A 26,096-nucleotide genomic window follows, 5' to 3' on the forward strand; every position below is an offset into this window, starting at 1 on the left:
TTCCTGTGCTTAAATACAGTAGGCCCTCTGCATTGGCGGACTTGCCATCTGTGGATTTAACCATCCATAGACTGCAAGTCCCCGTTTTTCTTAACGGTGATGCGTGCATGTGCACTGCACCACCGTTAAGGATTCCAACTCTATTCACAGCTAGTCTACATAATCAGACAATTGGGATTATGGGAGTTTCAACACAAAATATCTGGAAGGAAGGAAGGAAGTTGCCTACCTCCAAAATACAGAGTGGTATCTTATGGAGCCAGAGGCTAGATCCTTCTATGATTTTTTGACCTTCGGCTATTGGCTAGCATCAGGTTTCTAATAAAGTCTGTTCCAAATCCAGACAACCCAAATGCACAAGTGGATATAAACGCTTTCAATGGGGGAGAGACGTTGCCAGATGCAGCCTTTTGCACCATATTGAATCTTACTCTGCTCCTTCAGTGTTTATGAGATGGGATACAGTAAGAGGGATGGCCTGAAAAAATTATCCTGTGTGTACGTTCATTTGGATCCCAGCCAAAGTACATGAAAGTAAATATGTAATATTTATCATGCTTAACCTTAGAAAAAAAAATTTCCCTATGATTCTTCTCTTGCATAAAATAGCAGCTTTAAATACAACCTGCTTGATACTAGGTCGTATGATTTATCAAATGTATAATGGATTCAGTTTTAAGAGGCTGTAATGGTATGGTTTCCTTTAACATGCTTATGTTAGATTTATACCTTATCTACTAGGCCATAAAAAAGTTTACTGTGATTGAAACATAGTTTAAAATATGTTGTTTAATTGACTGTTATCAAACACACTTGAAATATAAGTTAGCATTTCCTGTGGAGCACCCTGGTTAAATAATTCAGTATTATTTTTGTATGTGTGAAATGCCATCAGTAATTTGCATAGTTTTTTTAGCAGTATTTTAACTGCATAATTTCTTAAATTATTTTATCAATTCTCAAGACTTTGAATACATTTTTAAATTCTATTTATTTTTAGAAGGAAGTTAAGAACTTTAAAAAATTGATACGTCTATAATTGAAACATTTCCTCATTGAAATAAATGACACCATGGAATTATAAACTTTGGAACAGGAACAAAGTATTTTGCAAAAAAAACCAACCTATGTCCAAACGAATGACTGTAATTTTTTATTAAATAATTAAACTAATCCTGTAGATACCTAGCTCAACTCAGTATAAGATTGTATTATTAATAAGCTAATACAAAGAAGTTCTTGTCTACAAGTTTCAATTGGAATGTACCTTTGACACAATGTACTTTTAAACAACAAATGAATTTCTGGTTAGTTTCAATTTAATTAATACAGTTAACTCATGGTAAAAAGATGAAGCATATGGGTGGGACTCTCAGATTAAATTCACTATGTATACTCATGGTCTAGTGAAAGGGTTTTTAGTTAGCTTTGTGTGTGATATACTCACTTGAAACCCCTCAAAATTTAAAAGAAATGCATGCTATAGTTAAATAATTGTCAAAAACTATTTTCTAGAGAGCTATTTTGGTTTCAATCTCGCAATTACTACAAATGTTCATGATTTATTTAGGAAGTCATATTGAAGCTTGTTAAAATGAAGTATTATCCAGTCATAGTAAAATACTTGATTTCAATTGAAGTTTTAAGCACATGTTTAAATCTCTCTTTTAAAGCTGTGAGAATTTAAAATGCTAAATTGTGGGTGGGTTGTATTTTATTTTTAGTGTAAATGAACTCTCGATAATATAATAAAGTTTATAGTTAAAACAACATTCATTACTATTTTAGTAATTTTAGCCATCCATACAAATGGGTTTTCCCCCCTGTGAAATTTGAGAATTGTGTCTTTACTTTTTCCCTTTTTTCTAAGACAGCAGGACAGAATGATTGTGAAAGATTCTTTAATATGTATTCTCTAAGCCAATATATAGAAGTTACAGAATAAAATACTGTAAGGTCCATATAAAAGACCCACAAGTTTATGATGATATCTGATAAACATTTCCATGTTTAAAACAATTAAGCATAATTTTAAGAAGCCTTCATATTAGCAAAATTCCTATAAGTAGAAGTTCCTTTCCTTTATATATGTTCTGATAAATTATAATGTATCTATGTTTGTACTAATGCATTTTTATAGTACAGAAAGGTATAGGTAGTTCTGTTAGCTGAATTTTGAATAGTGAAAGAAGATATCTCACACGTGATGAAACAGTGAAATGTCCTAAAGTGAGAAATAAATATGCCCAGCATTGAGACTGTTTGGCAGGATGGATTTCTCTTAAATCACCATTTGAGCTTGTCAGAGATGTTCTTGTAGAGATCCAAACTGATTGCAGTGGGATACAGTACATTGCTTCATAGTGTAGTAGAGTCTCCTCGGAGGCTTTTAAACAGGCTTAATGCCCATCTGTTGGGAATGCTTTGATTGTGTCTTCCTGCATGGCAGTGGATCAGACTAGATGGCCCTTGTGGTCTCTTCCAACTCGATTATTATTTCATATAACCGTTAAACCATTACTTTAAAATCGTGCTTTCTTATTAGGTTGCTGTTTGCTTATGAGAGATTAACTAGAAATTAATTGCATGTGTTTATGGTAGATTAACTAGAAATTATATGTACTGGCCAACAAAAATATGTTCTTTTAAAATCGGGATCTTTCTTTGGCCAAATACATTGCAAGGCTGGAATAGATACATTGCTCAGATAGTCGGTTATTTTTCTGAGGGATGAGATGGTGTTTCTTGCAGGCTGGTAGCTGTATTTGCTCATCTCAGTATTAAGGTTACAGTAAAAAGCACTGATCATTTATTTCCTCATATTTGTAATATCCTTTGCCTTAAAGAGCAGATGTTTTACTAATGGTTCATTCTGTAAGTAGGAAAGCCTATCTTTTATAGTAGACCAGAGATTCATATATAAAATGTGCTATATTTAGCATGCTAAATTAGGGTAATTTTTTTAAAAGTCAGTGATCATGTTATTAAAGGAAACCTGGACTACCTGTCATCTTTCGGTTCATCTTTATGTACTTCGTAGCAGGCATTTCAATGGAGTTTCAGAGAGAAAAATGGATCCTGTTTCTTTGTTGGCAGAATTGAGGCTTAACCATTAGGCATATGAAAGTTGAACTTTTTTTAAAAAAAAATGTTTCCTGTATCATAAATAAATGAACATTTGCTTAAAAACAAATAAAAAAGTGTTAATTCACCTAAATTTTTAAAAAAGGTCACCCCCGAATCAAAAATTCATATTACAGTGTTAGTATATATAAGGTATATTATGTAGTGTAGTATATATTGTATAACTGGCTATACAAGTATACAGTATACATAATTATGTTCAATTATTCATAATTTTACAATTTATACATTCATAGAACTCCAATTTTGAGCTTTATAAACATGATTTAAACAGTTTAGAACATTTTTAAACCTGATTTTTTGTATTTCTTTAATAGTGTAAAGCAATGTCGCATATGAAGAGTTACAATACCATACAGAAGAACAAACATATTTGGACCAAAAATATTGTTCAGTTTCAGCAGTCACATAAAAAAAGAAGTAATGTGCCTTTAAAATAATTTTCTCTAGAAAATAAAAGCAGACTACCACTGCAAGCACAAATTATTGGAAGTTACCAATTTCAAGGAGCAGAAATTAAAGACAGAAAGGAGCAAGTAGTAGAAATTTCTAAGGAAATTACTAAATTATGGGAAACAAATTAAATTTCCCACATGCGTTGGATCAGGTGATACGATCAAAACTTGAAAAGGTGCAAAAGAGTTATGATTAATGTGTTAAGGGGGGGAAATATGATGCCCTAGATAAAGTTTTTGGTATTACAAAAATAGAAGGGAAATGGTTATCCAGTGAAGACAAAAAATGTACCTTCTACAAGTGGAAAGCAAGGGAGCAGTTGGGTACTCAATAGGTAAAATTGCAAGCAAAGATACAATGCACCCATCAAAAAGACGAAAATCTCAAGATCTTTCACACTACCATCATCATCTTATGATCTTGAAGTTACTGCCAGTAGATCTGAAACTGAGTCTGAAGAATCTGAAAATGGAACCAACAATGAGAATACTTCAAAAGTGCCTAGGAAATACAGCAAAAGTAAAATTGCAACCAACCAGTAGCAAGAAGTAATCAATGTGAAGAAAGAGCTATTAAAGTGATGCAAGAACTGTATGTTGTTTGACATGGACAAACTGCAATTAAGTAATAAGAAATGAAAAAATATTAGGTTTTGGTTTAAATGTTTATAGTACAACAATACATGTTTGTTATGTCATAAATAAATAGGCTACTATTATGGAAAAATCATGTATTCCATTATTTTTAATTTGGGAGTGACCCTTTTTTAAGACAGGTAAGAGGTTTTTAATTGTTTTAGACAAAAGTTCATTGAAAAATGATACAGAAGTATGAGGTTCTGAAACTTTTATACCCTTAACAACTATATTAGTCTGGAAAATCAGTATACAAAGGGGTGTTGCAGCACCTTTGAGACTAACTGAAAGAAAGAAGTTGGCAGCATGAGGTTTCATAGAGTGGAGCCTACTTCTTCAGAAGCATCTGAAGAAAGCTGATGCTATCAACATCTTGCTTTCCGTTAGAGGCTAAATAGATGGCCCCAAAGGAGTGGCTTGCCGCCACCCCTTTAAGCGCTGGATCAGGGCTGCAGCAACCGCACATCGCAGCCCCGATTCGGCGATTTGCCGGATCCAAATGGAGCAGCACAAAACTGCTCTTTTTGGGGCCAGCAAAAAGCTGCCTTTGCTGTTACAGCAGCAGCTTTTCCCTGTTTCTTCAGTGCAGTGTCTAAATGCTATACCGCAGAAACGTGATACTACATGTGCCTGTGGCACGCATGATGAGTGTGGAAACACTCCCCCATTGAAACAAATGGGGTTTGAGCATACGCACTTTTCGCAATATGCGGGGAGGGAGGTCCAGAGGGCCCACTGTAGTTGGATCTCAAATTACATAGTGAATCCTGTAACAAATTATTATAATAGCTACTAATTCTAGTTGCAGGTCAGATTGAAGTACAGTGATACCAGTTTGGAAAATATAAATGTAATGTGCATGTTATGCAGCTAATTATGATTAAAATTTCAGCATGCCTATCATTGAACAATATGGCCGAATTGCTTTCTGATTCAGGCTGCAAGCTACGTGGAGACATTTTATATATAGTGCATCTTTCCTAAAATTTACAATGAATGGCAATCTTATTTGATCAGAATCAGTAGGTTATATGTAATTATTGTCATTTTAATTATGTCCCTGAGGAAGCAGGTGATTAATGAAAGATAAAGTAAACTTTTAAAGACTGAATTAAATTGGGATTAAATTTCATTGAGAATAAATTTTGTATATTTTGTTAGAACATGTATGTTCATTAGTTGCTATATGTTCAGCATGACAGTTAGTGCATCAAAGGTGGTGAAATATTTGTTTCAAGTACACATTTTTCATACTTGGATTGCTAATATCCTCATGGCAAATTGTATTTGTTGTTGGTTCTCACTGCTCCTAGGTGTGAAAGAAAACTAGCCTTAATTCAGCCTTGTCAGCTGCAACCTTTTTAAATTTACTTACAAATTACAATAATTTTGATTGTCTAGACTCTTAGTTTGGACTTTTCTCTTATTTTCAGATGGAAATTTTTTAGCTTTCTGTGTAGGAGTTTGTCCTACACAGTTTTAGCTTTCACCATAGCTTTTGTTCTGGGAGTTGTGTAGATAAGGCCTAAACATGGCTTTATTTCCTGATAGCGGCTCTCTATCCTAGCTATATAGTCTGGTGCAGCATGCTTTATGGCTCTTCAAATGTAGTTTACTTAGCACTAGCATGAATCCACTTCACACAACTGAGAGGTTCTGTATGGAGTATTGTCATGCAGATAAGGCAAGGTACAGAAGAGGAAAGTTTGTGTGTATCCCTGAAGCATTTCTGCAGTTTCCCAGTGTTTTTGAAAAAGTGACATCAGTTTGTCCTTGAAATTTGGAAGGAAGATATTTAGTGTAGTATAGTCATTGGAGAAGTGAATTAAATGCAGGGTAGTCAATATCATAATAAGTACGTTTTTAAATTCAATATCTAGTCCATATTGCAGCCAATATTAATTAAAATCAAGTTAAGTATATTTAAGGTTTGTTAAAATAACCTAAAGGCGCCCACTGATGCTTGTCTGATCTTGGAAACTAAACAGGGTCAGCCCTGATTACACTTGGATGGGAGACCACAAATGAATACCAGGTGCTGTAGGCTTTATTTCAGCAGAAGGTACTAGCAAAACCACCTCTGAGTATCCCTTTCCTAAGAAATTGTTACGAAATTAATGAGGTTGACATAAGTCAACAGGCATCTTGAAGGCACATTTCCACACACACATTTGCTTTTATATGTATATTATAAGTGGGGATTTTATAATGAGTAGGAGGACATTTGATGAATTAATGTTTGATGAGGAATCAATTTTAATTCAACTAATTTTAATGTACTTTATATAGACAAATTTTATACATTTTAGGACTACCAAAATAAAATTAAATGTGGCTTTTGAGGATTGGACCAGCATAGCCTATGCTTAGGCATAATATTTCAATCTCTAATGTCTCAAACCATAACTATCTAATTTCCTGTGTATACTGTGTACTGCTTTCAGTATTTGTAGTTATGTCATGAAAAATTCGCATCTGTTATCAGTCGCTATTTTTTTCATATCGGTTCATAACAGTTAGCTTCCTAATCTACAAAATTAACTTTCTGATGAAACATTTGAAATAATCTTTGTTTGTTTAAGCTGACTAATAACATATAAGGAATTTAAATTGTATGAAGTGAAAGGACAGCTCTAGTGACTTTTTTTATATCTCATACTCCTCTTATCTTGTACTTTATCTTACAGTTTATCATATTGTACAATGGCTTTGTTGCAGTATTGTATTGCTTTATTACCACATCACTGCTTTGAGAGGACTTCGATGTATTTTTCATTTTATTTCCAGCCAATCAGGATCTCAGGCTGCATAAAGACAACCAGAGTGTCCAGAAATAGCCCCAGGTCATAATCTAATGTCACCTGTTACAGTTCTGGTTTTAAATAACAAGTCCTTTTGACTTGAATGCAAGAATTTTTGTCAAATCACTTTTTAGGGGGAAGTTGAACAGATAGCAATGATGAAACCAAAAGGACAGAATGAGCACGATGAAGGCATGCTGGAATATTTAGAGGATATAATAGGTTCAGGACGGTTAAAAGAGCCTATTCAAATATTATGTCGAAGAGTTGAGATATTAAATGAACAGAGGGGTGAAAAGGTAAGGCACTGAGTTATTTTCTGTACTATGGGATTTTGCTCATTATTTGCATGCTACAGAAATAATGTTGCTGTTAAAAGTATATATTATCTCTCAACCTGGGGAGAGTTGCTGAGGAGATAGATGTACAACAGATAAAAACAGTTGAAGTAATTCTTATGAAACCATTTTTATAAACCAGTGTATAAGAAACAAATTAAAATAGCTACAAAACCAATCCTATTTTTAAGAACCATATGAAAAGATGTGGTCTTGGATGCATGCAATAAGCTCATAAGGATGGAGCCAGTCTGACTTCTCTTGAGAGGGAGTTCCACAACTGAGATGCTACTAACAAGTACACAACACAGTGTATTCACTCAGATTGGGAGGGTGTGTGCAACAAGTGAGGCATGTTCAAATTCCAGGCAGGTTGTATGGGAGGAAGTGATCTTTCAAAGCTAGCACCTTGAATTGAGCTTGGAAACTTGCCCCACCAACTCCTACCTATTTATTAAATTTATATGTAATTAAAGCAGTTCCAGTATTCATTATTGACTATTCTGCCTAGCTGAACAGAGTTAAAATGGTGGAAAAAGAAAAGGATGCCTTAGAAGGAGAACGGAATAAAGCTCTTGAATTCCTTTCTTTGGAAAACAAAATGTTCAAGGAAAAGAATAAGATATGCCAGTACTACATGTAAGTAACATCATTCAGAACTGTGCTTGGAGGTGCAACCTACATTTGGTAATGCAATAAATTTGTACATTGTGGTGCATCAATCTTGCTTAAATATGTTCATCATTGAATTAAGACTTAGATTACACTGAAGTTCCCTTAAAAACTGTCAACATTTAGTAATGACTTGTCCCATTAATGTCAATAGTATTTAAGTCTGTCAGGTACAGACAAGGTCTGCCTCAAATCAGATTGTTAAGACTAGAAATATTGTGATGACATTCTGTACCACATAGGGCCTTTTCTTTATGAATGGTTGACAATATATGATAAAATTTGAAAATGCTCATAATAAAATTAGTAGAACATCTTCATATGTTTTAATTTCAGTAAAACAAACCTCTGTGTGTGTGATTATTGTGTATGGTTATCAATATATTCTAAGATGGGACCAATTTTTATTTCTCTATTTAGTTACGAATTACAGAAACAAATAAATGAACTGGAAATACAGAAGGCAAAAATACACGAAGACACTAAAGAAGTTAATGAGAAAAGCAGCAAACTGGCAGATGAAATGAAAGATAAGAGTAAAGCTCTGAAAGAAGTTGAAAAGTAAACATTGTTAGTTATGTTACATGCATGCATTCATAAGATTTGAAACAGTGCTATATGTACCCTTTTTGCTATTAGTGCACATATAGTTTATGTAATGCGAAGGATATTTTTCATCTCTTGTTGAAGTTTAAATTTAATCATTGTTTTAACTGATTGCAAAGGTAATTTACATGTTTCCTTTTTTTTAAGAAAACTTAATAAAATCACAGCGTTTATAGAAGAAAACAAAAACAAATTTACACAGCTGGATTTGGAAGATGTTCAAGTAAGAGAAAAACTAAAACATGCGAAGAGCAAGTCAAAAAAATTAGAGAAGCAGCTTCAGAAGGATAAAGAAAAGGTATAGTTGTAAACTTCCAGTATTTATTATGATTTGTTCAGGAATAACTGTTCAGATATGTAATGTGATTTGCATCAACATAGTTCTGTGAGCTAAATATATGATATGCTTTTCTAAATATGCTACTATAGTTTAGATTTGGAGCCCAAGACCTAAAATGTATTATATTCTAAGGTAAATGTTTTAATGGGGCATAAATATGTTCATGAATGCAGCCTGATACTATGTATATTAATTCAGAATGAGGTCTCATTCATTCTCATTTGATTGTGCTCCTACATGTATGTATAGGTATCTGTCTTAAATCTAAATGGCATAGATTTAGTAAAAGTCACTGAGTTATCCCTAGGGTTTGCATAAGTGGAAAGCAGCCCACACAACCAGTCTTCATCTGCTCACAGCATCCTGGAGTTCTCTGCACTGCCTAAAAGCCTTTTCCAGAAAGATGAAGATAATCCTAAACAGCAGGGATTGCTTCATACAGAACTGAAGTACTAGCACAGGGGTAGGCAACCTGCGGCCCACGGGCCGGATGCGGCCCGGCAAGGCCTTGGGACCGGCCCCAGCCTGGTCCTGCCGCTGATTGCCACCGGGGCCTTTGGGGGGCAATTGTCTATAGAAGCCTCAGAAACATGCATTTATATTAACATTTTTTTTAAAATCAGCAATTTTTTTTGCGTGTCCTCCATTTTTTTAAAAAAAGTGTCTTCCATTTGAAAATGTTGTCCTACATTTGTCCTGGTTTATTTATATATGTAATTTTTTAAAAAATTATATAATTATTTATTTTTTGGCTTCGGCCCCCCAGTTGTCTGAGGGACAGCAACTGGCCCTCGGCTCAAAAAGGTTGCCTACCCCTGTACTAGCAGATAAATTGTCTGAAAATGGCCAGAGGACTATTGCACCATTAATTGCTTACATGAACATTATTCTGTTTTTGCAGCCATTGCATGTAGCCCACTTCTTTTAATGCTTGGCAAATTTTGCTACTAAAAATTAAGGTTTTTTGAAAGCATACAGTGAATATTAGTTGCTTCGCTGACTGATATTAAGGCTCTGGGAGATCAGAACTGGCCTCAAATCAGGTTGCATGTAAGTTGCAAACCACAGTCACAGCCATTAGTGCCCTCAGTATCCGTGGGTTCGATATCCGTGGATTTGAGCAATCACGTTTTGAAATTGCAAAACATTTCTTTTTTGTTTATTATTATTATTATTATTATTATTATGCTTTATTTATATAGCGCTGTAGATTTACACAGCACTGTACATACAAACAATAAAATAGATAAGAGTTTTAACCTGCGATGGCCAGGCTGAGAATAATAGAATCCTAGAGTTGGAAGAGATCACATGGGCCATCCAGTCCAACCCGCTGCCAAATGGTCTGAGGGCAGTAACGGAGGCTGCTGCAGTGAGACCCAGGCAAGCTGATGCTTCCCTGCCCCATTCAGGTCAATCCCATCACAAAGCCACAGTCAGAACTTTAACCTGTATATTATTTTTGGTATGTTCCTCCTTGTGGATGCATAACAATGACCTGTATATGATCTGGTGCAGATTCAAATGGGCTCACTTACACACTTGTGGATAAACCCTAAAATTTATTTTGTTAATAATTGTATCTGACTAGCTTGTAGCAATGCACAACAAACTAAAAGTAAAAAATAAAAAATAAAACTGTTAAATCACTTTAAAAATATTTCAGAATCAAAAATCTTTATATGAGTTCATTATGTCTATATTCAGAACAGCATTAATTCCCTTTGTGTTTGTTTGGGAAACAACAGCCTGCTGGAATTATTGTCTTCCTAGCTTCTATTTTTCAGCTTTGCCAGGCATATCTTCCTGTATACTGGGGCTAATATGTATAAGTTCAGGTATTCTCAATAAGGTGGAATGAAGAAACTGGTTATAGCCAAAATAGGTGGCTTAGTCTCTTGCAAGGTGTGCTGAATATGTCTTGGACATGTACAGCAAGGAAAGAAATACCACACAGGTGGAAGTGTCTATTATGAATCTTCTTGCAAGAGTATAGTGGTACTTGTACTTCCATGCTGACTTTATTCTTGATATAAATGTGTACAATGTAATGCACCTCTACTTCACTGATTGTTGGATTCTAAATCTGCTTTAAAAAATTATAAATAATTATTCTGATCAATACACAGATCTCCCAACAGATAAAATGTATACGATCTGAAGAGAAACCAGAGTAAAATGTATATCTCTGGTTGGGTTGATATTCTGGAGATTAACTTGACATAATTTATAAAACTGATAATTTCCATAGGGCAGATCGTTCTTTAGGTTGAAGAATTTAAAAATTAACATGAGCCTTTTCATAGGTTGAAGACTTGAGAAGTGTTCCTGCCAATAGTGAGTCTACTATCAAAGAAGCTACAGTTAACAGAGAAGTTCTAGAAAAAGAAAAGGAAAAGGTAGAAGAAAAACTGAAAGAAGTCATGGATAGTCTTAAACAAGAAACACAAGGATTGCAGCGAGAGAAAGAGGTTTGCATTGATAATTTCCCCTGTATTAATCTCTATCTCCTAGATCCTTGTGCAAGTCAGCATAATTAAAATGTGATAAGCTCTGTTTACCTTTTCTTTATGAGAATAAAGTAGGAATTAATGCCTGGAATCCAATTATTATCCCAAACTTGAGTAGAGCCTTTGAATAACCCATTCAGTTGACACGCTTGAGGCTAATCTATGTAAGTGATTAAAACAGAGTTTTTTGTTTGTTTGCCTGGACAGATTGCAGATGCTTTTAAGCAGTCATCTGATAGACAAATTGCACCTGTCCACACATGTTCCACTACAATAGTAAAGTACATTTTCTGGAAGAATCACAGTATTATGTTAGATCCATTTGTGATTCTCTTCTTATTTTTGGCATTCTTAAAACTAAAGACTAAGGCCCAAAGCAGATGGGCCAAATAATGCAGCTTCTGGCTGCTTTGGGTGATGGTGTTTATACAATGCACAGCTCTGAAGTGATCGGAAGTTGCTCTGAGGTCAGCTCAAATGGCCTGAAGCTGCTGGAAAAATGAGTGTCAAAATGAGTGCTCCTGCTGGTGGACTGCAGCGGCCAGGACTGCAGCGGCCAGCATTGGGACCACAACCTCTGATTGCCATGGTTCCTTTTGCTTCATTTGCTCACCCCTTAGTCATTAGGACACTTGTATTACTACAGTGATTTTTCTTAATAAGAAATTCCCACTTCTCTTTTTGTGACATGAGCTGGTATGTGAATGTGCTTTTGTTCGTTTACTTGCCTGTACTTAGGCCAAAATGGAAAGGAAAATTGCGGTGATTTAACATAATACTACTTTTTTAAACAAGCAGATACATTTTTGTAAATAAAAAATTCTCAGTAAGGAAAATGTTGATTTGCTGTCTAGCAGGAGAAAACAGGAAGGAACACCAGGACCATGGTATTGTAAGTGAGCACGGCAGAGCTGTTTGGCTGATGATTATAAATATGGGTTTAATTGTAATTTAGATGTATGAGGATGGGTGGAACCTGCTCCAGACTACACACTCACTGTAATAATAATTGAGATCACCTGCTTGTTTATACTACAATTTTCTTATTGAATTCTATCCAGTTTTGTACATCAGTGTTTCTAAGGCTCTCTGATGTTAGGGACCGGCAGTTATTTTTTCCATTGTACCAGGGACTGGCATGATATATATGCCCATTGAGTAAAATTGTTTCTTTCCTGGAAACTTGCCAGGAACCAGCAGCCAATGGATTAGGGAATAGCACTGGTTCAGGAATCACCTATTAGTGCTGACATTAATCATTATGCAGTGGTGTATTTTCATATTTAGTGACAGCAGTCTTACAAAGAAAATTGGCTCAAAATGCCCCCCCCCCCCCCACAAGCCTCCTGGTGTTTTGAGAATAGTTTTGCTATATTTCAAGCCTGCCTTTTTAAACAGGAAGTGACCCAGATTTAAAAACTGATCCAGTGGCTTGGAAATGTAACAGAATTGCTACCCACACCTTTTTGAGGGCCAAAAATTGAGGGTCTTCAGGGTCTTGCAAACATTCCTGAAAGGCTGCACATATCCCACACCTGCCATACATGAATGGTTCTTTTGCTGCCAACAGACAATGGTATCTTTGGTACTTCCACTTGTTTGCAGAGGAGGAGACATCTGGACCCACTGTGATGGCCTTTCAAATTGTTTAAGGTTCTTGCTAGCTTGTCCCCTTTTATTTTCCTTTCTTCCTATCTGTTCTGCTGATTTTTCCTGTGCTTGACTATGTCAAGAACTGTGGGGAAATCTAGAGGGATATGCTGGGGGTTTTTAATGGTCACATGATCACTTGATTTACCTGGACTGTGATAAGGGTTAATTCATACATAAGTTGTCTCTTTGTCTGCAGATAAGAATGAACAGACATTGCAGGTTCTCAGTTGTACCAGCTGCTGTGGAAAAAACATTTGGCGAGAAAGAGGGAAAGGGTCCTAGTTCAACAATTGCCTCAGTCTCAAATACAGTCAAATGAAGTGGTTGCTGATGGAGGTAGTTTTCAATAGAGAGGAGATGAATGACAGTTATAGTTATCTAGATGGAATACAATCTGATGGGAGTAATTCAAGAAGAATTGGAACGCATTAACTTCTTAATTTATATAGGGACAAAAGTCTTGGTAATACATTTCTATAAAATCTTTTCCCTTCATTTTTCTAGGACAAAGAAAAAGAACTCATGGAATTCAGCAAAACAGTTAATGAAGCACGTTCAGATTTTGATGTGGCAAAATCAGAACTTGATTTATACCTTAGTCGTCATAATATTGCCGTATCTCAGTTAGAAACTGCAAAAGGAGCTCTTCAAACTGCTTCAGAAACACTTAAAGAAAGGCTAGCTGCTATCAAAGAACTGGAGTCAAAATTACCACAAGCTGAACATGATCTGAAGAAGGTTAGACTTTATATATGCTCATATTTCTTAAACACATGACTTTGGAAGTGTGGAATAGTATGGAATTAGACTATTATCTAACCAGATGCATGTATTCACTGTTGAGATAAAATTTCAACTGGCATCCATTGGAAATTTACGACATTGTAAATCAACATTGTACAGTTTAGAACTACAACAGTGCACAACAGTCCTTTCAGGAGGGAGGCACTGTCATAGCTGCACCATTAGGATTGTTACAAAAGTTGAGCAAACAGCATGAGCATTGTGCAACAGTTATGATGTGCAATATGGCACTTTGCGAAGATGCCTTACCACAAGGACAACAGCCTAACAGAACTACAAGGCACTGGTTAATCTGAATGGAGGGCAATGAAAAGTCATGAGTACTCTGTGTCTGGCTGGAAAAACGTCTTCACCTGTTGTACAGTGAAGACATCTTTCATAGTGATCCATTGCAGACTCTAACAACTCTCTAACATGGTTGCATATAGCTCCATCATTATACTGTTAGGTTTTGCAGCCCTTGATGCAAGGCATTAGCTGTCATTCCTAACTGGACAGGATTGTGAATTTTAAAAAGTTAAGAAAATTGGAGGGAAATCAGAGAAACTATTAAGTTACACTTAAGTAATGGATTTTTGAGATGCCACTGCAAGAGAACAGCATTTGTGGCAGTTGGAGTCATGATGCTAGCATATTCCATAATATCAATATATGATTTTGAAAATTTTCATTGGATTTTGGTTATCATCTCTAGAATAAACTGTATGGAAAAGCCAGCTGGCATCTTACAACCAGGTAATTTGTGTGTTCAGACACAGTGGTAATTTCAAATGATATAAAGATGCAGATATTTTAACATGAGTATTAAATTTTGTCACCTGTATTTAGTTTGTTGTTAACTGCCATCCGGTTGACTTCGACTTATGAATAAGAGACCTCCATGTTATCCTGTCATCAGCAGCCCTGCTCAGGTCGTACAGACCTAGGGTGCTTTGATTGAGCTTGTACATCTGTAATCATCCTCTTTTCCTATTGCCTTCTCCCTTATCAAGTCTTTTCTAGTGAGTCAGAGCCAATGTGGTTTGTGCACTGGAATACAACTCTGGACATCAGGGTTCAATTCCCCATTTGGCCATGGAAAACGGTGTGTTTATGGGCAAGTCTCACAGTCTTGAGCCCCAGAAACCCCTGTGATAGAATTAGGGTCGCCATAAATTGGAAACAATCTGAAAGCACAAAACATGTCTTCTCATGATATGTCCAAAGTATGCCAGTCTCCGTTTGGTTATCTTGGCTTCTAGCGAGAACTCAGGCTTGATTTGCTCTAAGACCATTTATTTGTGTGTTTTTAGCCATCCACTGCATCTATTAAACTCTTCTCTAGTACCACACTTCAAATGAGTTGATTTTCTTTCTATCAGCTTTTTTTACTGTTAGGCTTTCACAACCATACAGAGAAACTGGAAAAATGATAGCATGGACCATCCTAACTTTAGTATTCAATTATAAATCTTTACACTTACGGATTTTGTCTAGTTCCTTCATGGTTGTCCTTCCAAATCCTAGCCTTTTTCTGATTTCTTGACAGCAGTCTCAATTCTGATTAATGGCTGAGCCAGGGTATGGAAAATCTTGAACTGTTTCAGTTTTTTCATTGTCAGCTCTGAATTAGACAATGAAAACATTCAAAAAGATCAAAATGTAAATCACCTGTGGTCATTGTTTTTGTGTTCAACTGTAAACCGGCCTTTGCATTTGCTTTTTTCAGTTCCTTCAGTAATTGTTCCAAATATTTGCTATTTTCTACTAGTAGTATGCTGTCATGTGCATATTCTAAATTACTGATGTTTATTCCTTCAATTTTCACACTTCCTTCATCTGAGTCTAATCCCGCTTTGTGTTACATTCAGCAAAAAAGTTAGATAGGATAATAAAATGCCTGACTTTAAGAGTAGTTCCTACCTTTTTGTGTGAACTTTACACAAAAACTATACACTTTTTATGGCACTAGATAAAAGTGCTGATGATATTATGGAGAGCCAAGAAATCAAACAAATGGTTGCTAGAAAAGATTAAACCAGAAATCTCTCTGGAAGCCAAAATAACTAGAGTAGGGCTGTCATACTTTGGCCACATCATGAGAAGCCACAACTCATTGAAAAAAACAATAATGCTAGGGAAGGTGGAGGGAAGCAGAAAGAGAGGAAGGCCGCATGCTAGGTGGATATATTCTATAAAAGGTCACAGGTATGAATTTGTAGGTGTTGGAAGATTTTTGCATTCTCTTCCCTGCTCATTAGATAGATAGGGATTTCCTGCATGCAAACTCCTCTCTCTTACCCCTCATTCAAATTAACCATGTGATTCAGGTAACTCCATCTTTGGGATTAACTGACATTCTCTCAAGATTTTCAACTGAACTCCATGTTTTTCCCATCTTCCTCCTCTCTCAGCTTTTTTGGAAAGACTGAGATAAAGATTTCTTTTTACCTGAACTATTCACTAGCTACATTAGGATATTGCTTCTGTGTAAATATAGATTAAAGCCATTAGTTTGAACTACAAAGTACTTGTGCTGTTTTTTGAGCCAGTCTCAGTTCTTAGGGAAGCATAGGCCTGTTACAGACTGTCAAAATAAAGCTGCTTCGGGTCTCTTTGGAGGTATGCTATTTAAATGATGCATGCATCCTAAGAATCCGGAAGCTGCATCAAAGCTGCACTCCAGTGCTTAGGAATGGAGTGTGGCTTTGGCGCGACCTCCGGACTCATAGGACCCATGCATCATTTAAATAGCATACCTCCAAAGAGACCTGAAGCAGCTTTATTTTGGCAGTCTGTAACAGACCATAGTTAGCCAAAGGTATATGCTGATTTAAAGCTAGACCCTAACAGGCTTGGCTTTGGTATCTTTGATATTTACATATTTTTGTTTCCTTCAAAAAGTCTGAAGCCATAGGAAACTTAAATTACCCTATTGCAAGAACTTAGCAAAGCAATGGAGGATAAGGAGTCTTGGAGTTGTCTCATCATGGGTTAAGATGGATTTGAGGGTGGATAACAACAAACAGGCTTTGCTATAATTACCGTATATACTTGACTATAAGTCGACCTCATGTATAAGTCAAGGGCAAGTTTCAGGGCCAAAAATAAGGATTTTGCTATGACCCATGGATAGGTTGAGGGTAAACTTTAGGGGCATATATAGCAAAGGATCTAAAGGAAGAAGCAAAGCAAAACAATGTCAAAGAACTTACAAAAGTCCTGCAAACATAACTATTTGTGCTTACTCTTAAGGCTGGATGGATGAGAGAGTAGAGGGGGTGGGTGCTTCACATATTATACTCCTGCTTTTCACCAGGGGATGGTTCCTTCTTTTAAATAAGAGTTAAGATACACTATTTACATTGACCTCTGGATAAGTCGACTCAGGTTTTTTGGGTCCATTTTGTGACCTAAATTTCTAGACTTATGTATGAGTATATACAGTATAAAGCACAGGCTGAGGAAAAATGAGCAAAAATAGGACTTCTGGTATGCATGATAGATTTCAGGTGAATTCTGGCTGATTAAGAGAGCCTAATGTGGCTTCAGTGTTACCCCAGGACCAGGCTTCCAATAGCCCCTCATATTTTTATATCAATTTAATATTAAAAAGGGAAGCTGGGGGGTGACCTTGGCATGTCTCTGCTATGGATGCCTGACCTGCTTGCAATAGAAAAACCAGTTAGGGCTAGCCACGGGCAAATCCCTTTGTCTAGCACAATGATTCCCAAAGTAGGTGGTATACCTGCCCCTGGGGTGGTGGTCAAAAGATCCAGTGGCGTGATGAAGGAAAGGGGGGCAGTAAGGGGCCTTCAGTCAAATATTGGTGTGCAGGAAAGACAAGAGGAACCAGTAGTCTTTAGGATCATGGTGGGGATGAGGATTACATTAAACTTCTTTTCAGGGTCCCCAGAAAACCACCACACAGCCTCGCTAATCATTTTGTGTAATGGTGTCTCCCGCTTTTTGCTTGCCCATGTGAGCTCACTCCCATAGTGGCATCTTTCACTAGTAGTGGCAGTTGGGAAACTTGAGCGAGGTTTGAGCACAGGGCATCGCTTTTGTGGCTCAGAGTGGCACCATTTTGGGACAGACAGGAGCAAAGAGTAAGATTATATGGTGGAGGGGGAGAAGTGGCAGCTGAAAGGAGCTTTCAAGTTTGGGACTCTGTTTAAGTTTTGTGAGCTTTGCTGGAACTTGGCTAATAGGTTGGAGCTGCATTGCTGCTTCTGCTTTCTTTCATCAGAGAGAGAAGAGGTAGCAGAAGAAACTTTTTTTTCTGTGGGAGAGTGGACACTTGAAGCTGTGTGGGGAATACATGTCTCTGGGGAAGGAGTATCTGTGCTTGATTTTTGGAAAGAGTCCTTTGTCTTGGAGCGGCACCTGCAGTTAAAATCAGTCCCTTTCCAGCCCACATATTTCCAGTCCAGAGCATGTGACCTCTGTAAACCGCCTACACATGCACCGGCTGCACCTTTGTCTGCCCCAATGAAGGATTGAGAGTCCTTCCTCTCTAGGGGGAAGCTTCTCCCTTGCACCTGTTCACCCTGAGAGCAGCTAACTGAGCACTAACCAAAATGCCTTTTGTCCACACTGGCTTTCACTGCAAGGCTGGCACAGGTGAGAGGCCTCTTGGTCCCTGCTCAGCCAGCTGCTCAGTTGCTACTTCCAGGTTGACAGGGTGTAAAGGGAACAGTGACTGAGCAGTTAGTCAAACAGCAACGAAGAAGCTCTTTGATCACTATTCAGCCAGCTGCTTGGAGCTGTTCCCACGGTGACTGGGTGCAAAGGGAGCAGCAACCAAGATTGGTTATTTTGAATTTACAGTAGAAAAGGTAAAGATAAAGGTTTTCTTTTGACAAGATTGTCTAGTTGTGTCTGACTTTGGGGGCAGTGCTCATCTCCATTATTAAGCCAAGGGAACCAGTATTGTTAGAGACGATTCCATGGTCGTGGTCAACATGACTACATGAAGAACAGTAGACCTAATATCAAAAAATATGCATGGGGAGCCTAGGGTTGCCGCCCAAAAGGAAAGGGGGCGGTAGCCCAAAAAAGGTTTGGGACTACTAGTCTACTGCATTTACAGCAATCATCCAAACCACCCACTTCTAGTCCAAACTATTCTTTCCCCCCTGGAAAACCATTTAGCAGAGCGATAACCCAAGACACAATTTGGGTTATATATATACAGCTAGAAAGACAGCCAATCTTTGGCCTAATCATTGTTTCTTTAACAATTTCTTCTTCCATCTCCATTTCTAATAGTTTTTTTATAGATTTTACCTATCAATTTGGTATTAGATTGGCATAATACTTTTTCCAGGTCTGATTCTTTCTCTTCTGGTCCGAATGTCTTTTGATCCAGTAACAATCTCTCCTGAATTTGTCTGTATGCGAACCAACCCAGATCAAATCCTATTTGGTGTAATTCTTCCTGTGATTTTAACTTGATTTTCCCCATCAGTTTCTTTGTAATCTCTTCATAAGTAATTATACATTTCTTCAGGTGGCAGCCACATTGTGAATTTCTGTATTATCCTTTCTTTATACTTTTTCTAAATTGAAAGTAGGAATTTTCTTACACAATGATTGTTCATCGCTTGATTTGTTTTGTCTATCATAAAAAAAATTGTGTGCAGTCCAAATTATAGACCTTCTCCTTCCAGTTCTAAAAACATCTCTTATCCTCTAATTTTATCCACTCTTTAACCCATGCAAGACAACATGCCTCAAAATATAATTGTAAATTTGGAACAGCAAGACCTCCTTCTTCTTTGGCATCTTGCTTGCCTTGTCAAACGAATTTCAGAATACCCCTGTTGCAAATTCTTAAAAATATTTTTATTATTTATAATTGGAATAATCTGAAACAAAAACAAGATTTTAGGTAAACCAGATTGTGAAGGTTCTCCCCAGGAAAGACAGATGCATTTTGTTCCAATTTATCAAATCTTTTTCGACCTCCTTCCATAATTTTTTATAATTATTCTCAAATAGTTTGTTAATTTTCTTTATAATCTGAATACCCAAATATGTAACTTTTTTCTTTACTTCAATTCCTACCTTTTTTGCAATTCTTCTTTCTTTTGTATATTTTTTGTAATAATCAGTAATTTTTTATTTGTTTTACAACCTGATCTTATTCCAAATTCATTTATTATTTCCATTAATAAATCAATATAATTTATCGGGTCTTCCAAATTTATTACAATATCATCAGCGAACGTTTTAATTTTATACACATACTGTTTGATTTTTAGTCCTTTTAGCTTCCCTTCTGTTTTTACTTTCCTAATCAATATTTCAGTAACAAGTAAAAATAGCAATGGGGACAGTGAACAGCCTTGCCTTGTACCTCTACAATTGGTAAAGTTGTTGTCATGTCACCATTAATATTAATACATATTTTGATTTAGGTAGATTTTTCCTACCCATTTTCTAAAATTTGGTCCCATGTCCATTTGTTTTAAAATCACATATATAACTTCCCACTTGACCAAATCGAAGGCTTTTTCTGTATCTCGAAATATTAATCCCAATTTCTTATCATTGATCATTTATTTTAGAAATCTCAATTGGAGAAATTTGGACAGGTGCAGAGTTAGGAAACTTTACACTTAGTATGCCAAGGAAGCATGTATACATTTCCTGTTTCAACTAAATTAATGTCAGTAACTTTAAGGCTTACATTTAGTAATAGGAATTTTCAACTGAATGAATTTTGATTCCCCCTTTCTTTTTAAGAAAGAGAATGAACTTGAAAAACTTGTTAAAGAGGAAGCAGACATAAAAAATCATGTTCAAGACCTGCGTCAGAAAGTGGAAGAAGCAAGAAGTTCATTGACAGCAAATAAAAGTCGAGGAAAAGTTCTTGAAGCTTTAATGCAACAAAAGAAATCTGGAAATATTCCTGGAATATATGGGAGACTGGTAAGTTTTTATTTCCCTTGCCATTTCCTTAGCTTCCTTCTTTTCTTTCTGGGCAGGCATTCAGAGAATTGTAGTAACTGAAAGAAAATATATAAGTCATTGTCCCTCCTAAATAGGAAATTTTGAATATAATTCAGAGGAAAAAAATATACCATGAAGATAAAAGTTTTATTGTAAAAGTAAATCACTTCAAAATGAGAGTCTTCAGTTTCCATTTTTCAGGCATCCTTTTGTTGTTACATCACTTCTGAAATCATAAGACATGTTAAAATACTTGGTGGCAGCATTGCCTGGAATCCTTAGCTGTAATCAAGCTACCTTCATTTGCATATGGGTTTTTTTCCTGCTAGCATTTTACATATGGGTCCCTTTCTAGGAACATCTCCTTCACTCTCTGATCCATATGTGAAATATATTGCCCTTTGCCACATATTCAGACTTAATTGCTGTGAGAAGCAAGGGTTCTGTAAGAATGGTGTGTGATGTGGGGCATGTTTTGTGGGGTTTTTTAGCCTCCCTTCCCCCACATCATATGCGTCCTCTCTTCTTATTTAATATGTTTTTACCCTATAGATTCCTTGAAGTAATAAATCCACTGATGTGGAGGAGGGGAGCAGAGTGGCTTTTGTTTGGCGTTGAAGGGCTCTTGAAAGAGTAGCAGGAGCAGTATGTGACTGTTCATATCTGTTGTAGAGTTAGCTGTGCTCACAATATTACAGTTTTTAGGGCTACACCCGCACTGCAGAAATAATCTGGTTTGACACCATTTTAACTGCCATGGCTCACTGCTATGGAATTCTAGGAACTATAGTTTGTTGCGACAGTTGGCAAAGTGGTGTCAAACCGGATTATTTCTGCAGTGCGAATACAGCCTAGGTTAAAGTGCATTTAACTGTTTTGGACTGTAAGTACTGTCAGCACGTCTTAATTTTACAGTAGAGTCTCGATTATCTGACATTCCGGATTATCTGACTGTCGGATAACTTGGAGGCGTGGCTGAGGGCCTTTCCGCGCCCCCAAACAGAAGGCCCCAAGCGGGTGGCGGCTTGCTTTCCCTTGGCTTGAAGGGAGCTCCGTGGAGCTCCATTCAAGCTGAGGGTAACCAGGCCGCTGAGAAAGGGACTCTGGCCTTGGCCCAGTCCCCTCCCCGGCGGCTTGCTTTCCCTTGGCTGGAAGGGAGCTCCGTATGAGCCAAGGGAAACACACCCAATCCTCCCTTTCCTGGCTGAGGGGAACGAAGCCGAGGAGGTGAGGGCTGGGCCCAATCCTCCCCTTACCGGCTTCGTTCTCCTCAGCCAACGGGGAGTGCATACACTCCCCGCTTTCTGAGGAGATCCAAACCGAGGCCGTGAGGGCTGGGCCCTGTCCTCTCTTCCCAGCTTGCATCTCCTCAGCCTGGGGGGAGTGCGCACACTCCCCGTGGGCTGAGGAGATGCAAGCCGCCTAGGAGGGGAAGGGAGGCGAGGGACTTTTGTCCTCAGTGGTGGTGCGTGTGCATGTGCGCGCCATCATTGGGGACAATCTGTATTGTCCGACATATTCAGTTATACGACGATAAATCGGCCCATTTATGTCAGAAAATCAAGACTCTACTGTGTCCTGAAAAGAGAAACAACTATCATGAATATATTTCTTTATAAGAATATGTACTTGAATATGAATTTCATTAAAATCAGTGATACTTTTTGGAGAAGTAAACACATTTAAAATCAGATATTCATTGTTATTGTTCCTTAATCTGTTAAATTCTCTTTTTTTACCAATAGGGTGATTTAGGAGCAATAGATGAAAAGTATGATGTTGCAATTTCTTCATCATGTGGGGCACTTGATCACATAGTTGTTGATACAATTGATACAGCTCAAGAATGTGTTAATTTCTTAAAGAGGCAAAACATTGGAGTGGCAACTTTTATAGGGCTTGACAAGGTTTGTATTACTTTTAGTGCAATAAGAATTAATAGCTACATTCACAATGGATAAATGGAAAAACATGTACAGTGTTATTGGTATATTCAGATTGTGGTGTTCTCACAGTACCTAAATTTTTTTAGATTTCAAAATATTTTGCACATAAGGTGAAATACATTGGAATGTGCACACATAACAGTTAAACTTAGTAACATAAAACCACACCACTGTGGATTAAACATGCTTTTTCTTAAAACCTTTTGCCTATAATAAACCTGCTCTGGGCTTTATTTATTTTCCATTGTATTGTGTGATGCAGTTACTTCACATAGTAGCATGTGATGAAGGTAATGTAGTACTTCCAGTTACAAATATTTAGTGTACAGTAAACATGCACAGATTCCAGAATGACAGTTTGCCTGATGCTGTACCTTTAATTTTTGAGTTTATTAAGATTTATAATAAAGTACCGTATATTAAAGCTTAGAGCTTTTAATTAAAACTCTGATCTTATTATACTCTGTTTCAGTAGTTTCACTAGGACCTGGTCATAGTTCATTCATTAAGAGTTCTTAGATTTACCTCAAAGACAAATCATGTGGTCAAAGGACTGTCTTTGTTTAATTATATTCACATAGGTCTGAATAGAAAATAAGTGTCTTGCAACAATAATGAATGATGAAATCTCACTGAATACAGTCAGCACTTCATATCCACAGATTTTATTCATAGATTCAAGCATCCAGAGCTTGAAAATATTTTTAAAATAGATAAATTCCAAAACACAAGCTCTGATTTTGCCATTTTATGTAACAGATACCACTTTACTATGCCATTGTATTTAATGGGACCTGAGCACCCCCAGATTTTGGTATCCATGGGGAGTCCTGGAACCAAACTCCAGCAGATACAAGAGTCCACTGTATAATGAAATTTTCTTTTGAGAAAATATACTGGTTTGAACTTTACTTACATGGAGCACAAATAAAATGCCAAAAAACCTACCAAAATGAAGTACAGTGGTACCTCGGGATACGAAATACCCAGGTTACGAAATTTTCGGGATACGAAAAAATCTCATAGGGAATTATTGTTTCGGGTTACGAATGTTTTTTCGGGTTACGAAAAAACTTTTGGTGCTTTTTTCGGCTTTTTCGCACGGAATCGCGGCTTTTCCCCATTAGCGCCTATGGCAATTCGGCTTACGAAGGCTTTTCGGGTTACGAAAGCGGCCGCGTTACGAATTAATTTCGTAACCCGAGGCACCACTGTAGTATGTTTATCAAATGCATGTGTGATTATTCTTGATTTGTCATGCTTTTGATCTTGTGATCCTTTTTATGCTCTTCCAGATGTCTGTGTGGGGAAAAAGCATGGGCAAAATCCAGACTCCTGAAAATACTCCTCGTCTGTTTGACATGATAAAAGTTAAAGATGAGAAGTTCCGGCAAGCTTTTTATTTTGCAATACGAGATACTCTGGTAGCTAATAACCTGGATCAAGCTACCAGAGTTGCATTCCAGAAAGACAAGAGGTGGAGAGTAGTAACCTTGCAAGGACAAATCATAGAACAGTCAGGTATGTCAAAAAGAACAAAATTGCATTTAAAAACTGTAGCTGAATGTGATATTAGCAATACAGCTCATTTTATTTATTTTATTTTGGTCCTTCCATAGGAACAATGACTGGTGGTGGTGGAAAAATAATGAAGGGTAGAATGGGATCTTCGGTTATAGTTGAAACATCAGAAGATCAGGTTAGTATGTTTGGGAAAATGTTGAATCAAAGATGACCACCACATTCTTTAAATTCATTTTTTAGTCATCTGAATTCTGGTAAAAAGTATTTCTTAGAAATAAGTTGGAGAAAGAACTTTTAAAATATAATAATCGTATCTTGGTGTGTCAATCTTTAGCATACTCAGTGAAAGAGTCAGTGCAATTTTACTGATAGGAAGATGACAATAGAGCTGTATACATGAAGGTTTAACAGGTTCACATTTTGGCCTCTGTTGATTGTTCTGTATTCTCCAGGTTCTATAGAATGGAGTTGCATGTGGGCATGCTACATATGGTCATAATGATAAATGTTGGTATGTTGATGAAAAAAAATCCTGTGTGAGGTTTGGGCTATCATTCTCATCTCCCAGCAGAGACTCATAGACCCATTACAGACGGGCCTATAGTACGGACCGGGTCTACAAAATGGTGGCACCCGTTCCACATGGGGGCCGCCATTTTGACGTCGCGGACACATAGCGTCAGGACGTCACGCGGCAGAAGTGACACCACAAGTGTGCGACTAGCGCCTCTTGGCGCCACTTATGGGACGCAAAAAGAAGCGCCATTTCGGCGCTTCTTTTCAGCTGCGTCCGGGAACTGTGCGGTTTGGCTACTGCAATTCGCGGACGCAGCAACCAGCGGTGGCAACAGAGCGCCCTTCTTGGGCGCTCTGTAATACGCCATAATTTATTTTATAAAGGTGGCCTATTTCAATAAATCATAGTTGATACTAACCATATTTTATACCAAAATTATGATGTCCTTATGATTTACTACTTGATTATCTCTATGAAAGACAACAATGAAAATGGGGATGCTGTAGGCATCTTTTATTGCATTTGAGACTAGAATATTCTCTGTTATCTAAGCCTTCTCTAGCTTTTTGTGGGTTTTTCGGGCTTTGTGGCCATGTTCTAGAAGAGTTTCTTCCCGTCGTTTCGCCAGCATCTGTGGCTGGCATCTTCAGAAAATTCTCTGGGGCTGGAATGCTGGCCACAAAGCCTGAAAACCCCACAAAAAACTATGGATGCCGGCCATGAAAGCCTTTGACTTCTCTAGTTTGTTCTACTCCTAAATCTCTCTCCCCTGCTTCTTGGCTGCCCTAGAACCCTTGACAAGTTACTTTTTGTTTGTTTGTTTGTTTCTTATTTTCTACTTATTTTGCTAGTGGCAAACTTAATTGCTGTTCTTACGTCCTTACTGACTAAGCTATTTTTATCTAGAAGTAAAAAACTATGACCATTTCTTTATATGCCCATTACATGTATGTTGCTAATTGTTTTATGTTTTATAATGCTTTGTGCAGGTAAATGAAATGGAATATCAACTTCAAAAGAATTCCCAAAAAGCAAAACAGTGCCAGGAACAGAAAGTGCAGCTTGAGGAAGAGATAATAAAATTGCGTCAGAGTGTCAGAGAAATGAGAAACACTTTAGAAAAGTACAGTGCAAGTATTCAGGTAATCATCAGTATATATATGAAATACAGTACATCCTCCATATTGGCAGACTTGCCATCTGTGGATTTCACC

General features: G+C 37.1%; 1 protein-coding gene across 7 annotated transcripts in view; it reads left to right on the forward strand.

Moving 5' to 3' along the window:
* SMC4 (structural maintenance of chromosomes 4) overlaps nucleotides 1-26,096 on the forward strand; it is a 62,105-nt gene that overhangs the window by 10,519 nt on the left and 25,490 nt on the right. For 6 of the 7 annotated variants that reach the window (XR_006102930.1, XM_042458163.1, XM_042458165.1 and 3 more), the window contains 11 exons: nucleotides 7,171-7,335; nucleotides 7,886-8,013; nucleotides 8,467-8,607; nucleotides 8,800-8,950; nucleotides 11,299-11,463; nucleotides 13,660-13,893; nucleotides 20,689-20,874; nucleotides 22,641-22,802; nucleotides 24,137-24,362; nucleotides 24,461-24,540; nucleotides 25,872-26,024. Coding sequence is in view for 6 of the 7 variants with exons in the window: in XM_042458163.1 (XP_042314097.1) it covers nucleotides 7,171-7,335; nucleotides 7,886-8,013; nucleotides 8,467-8,607; nucleotides 8,800-8,950; nucleotides 11,299-11,463; nucleotides 13,660-13,893; nucleotides 20,689-20,874; nucleotides 22,641-22,802; nucleotides 24,137-24,362; nucleotides 24,461-24,540; nucleotides 25,872-26,024 (1,791 nt within the window). In the remaining variant the exon portion in view is untranslated. Of the gene's footprint in view, nucleotides 1-4,864; nucleotides 7,079-7,170; nucleotides 7,336-7,885; nucleotides 8,014-8,466; nucleotides 8,608-8,799; nucleotides 8,951-11,298; nucleotides 11,464-13,659; nucleotides 13,894-20,688; nucleotides 20,875-22,640; nucleotides 22,803-24,136; nucleotides 24,363-24,460; nucleotides 24,541-25,871; nucleotides 26,025-26,096 lie in introns of those variants that run through there. The other variant, XM_042458169.1, reaches the window with a different exon arrangement.

Source organism: Sceloporus undulatus, chromosome 3 (genome assembly GCF_019175285.1).
Source record: "Sceloporus undulatus isolate JIND9_A2432 ecotype Alabama chromosome 3, SceUnd_v1.1, whole genome shotgun sequence".
Lineage (NCBI taxonomy): Eukaryota > Metazoa > Chordata > Lepidosauria > Squamata > Phrynosomatidae > Sceloporus > Sceloporus undulatus.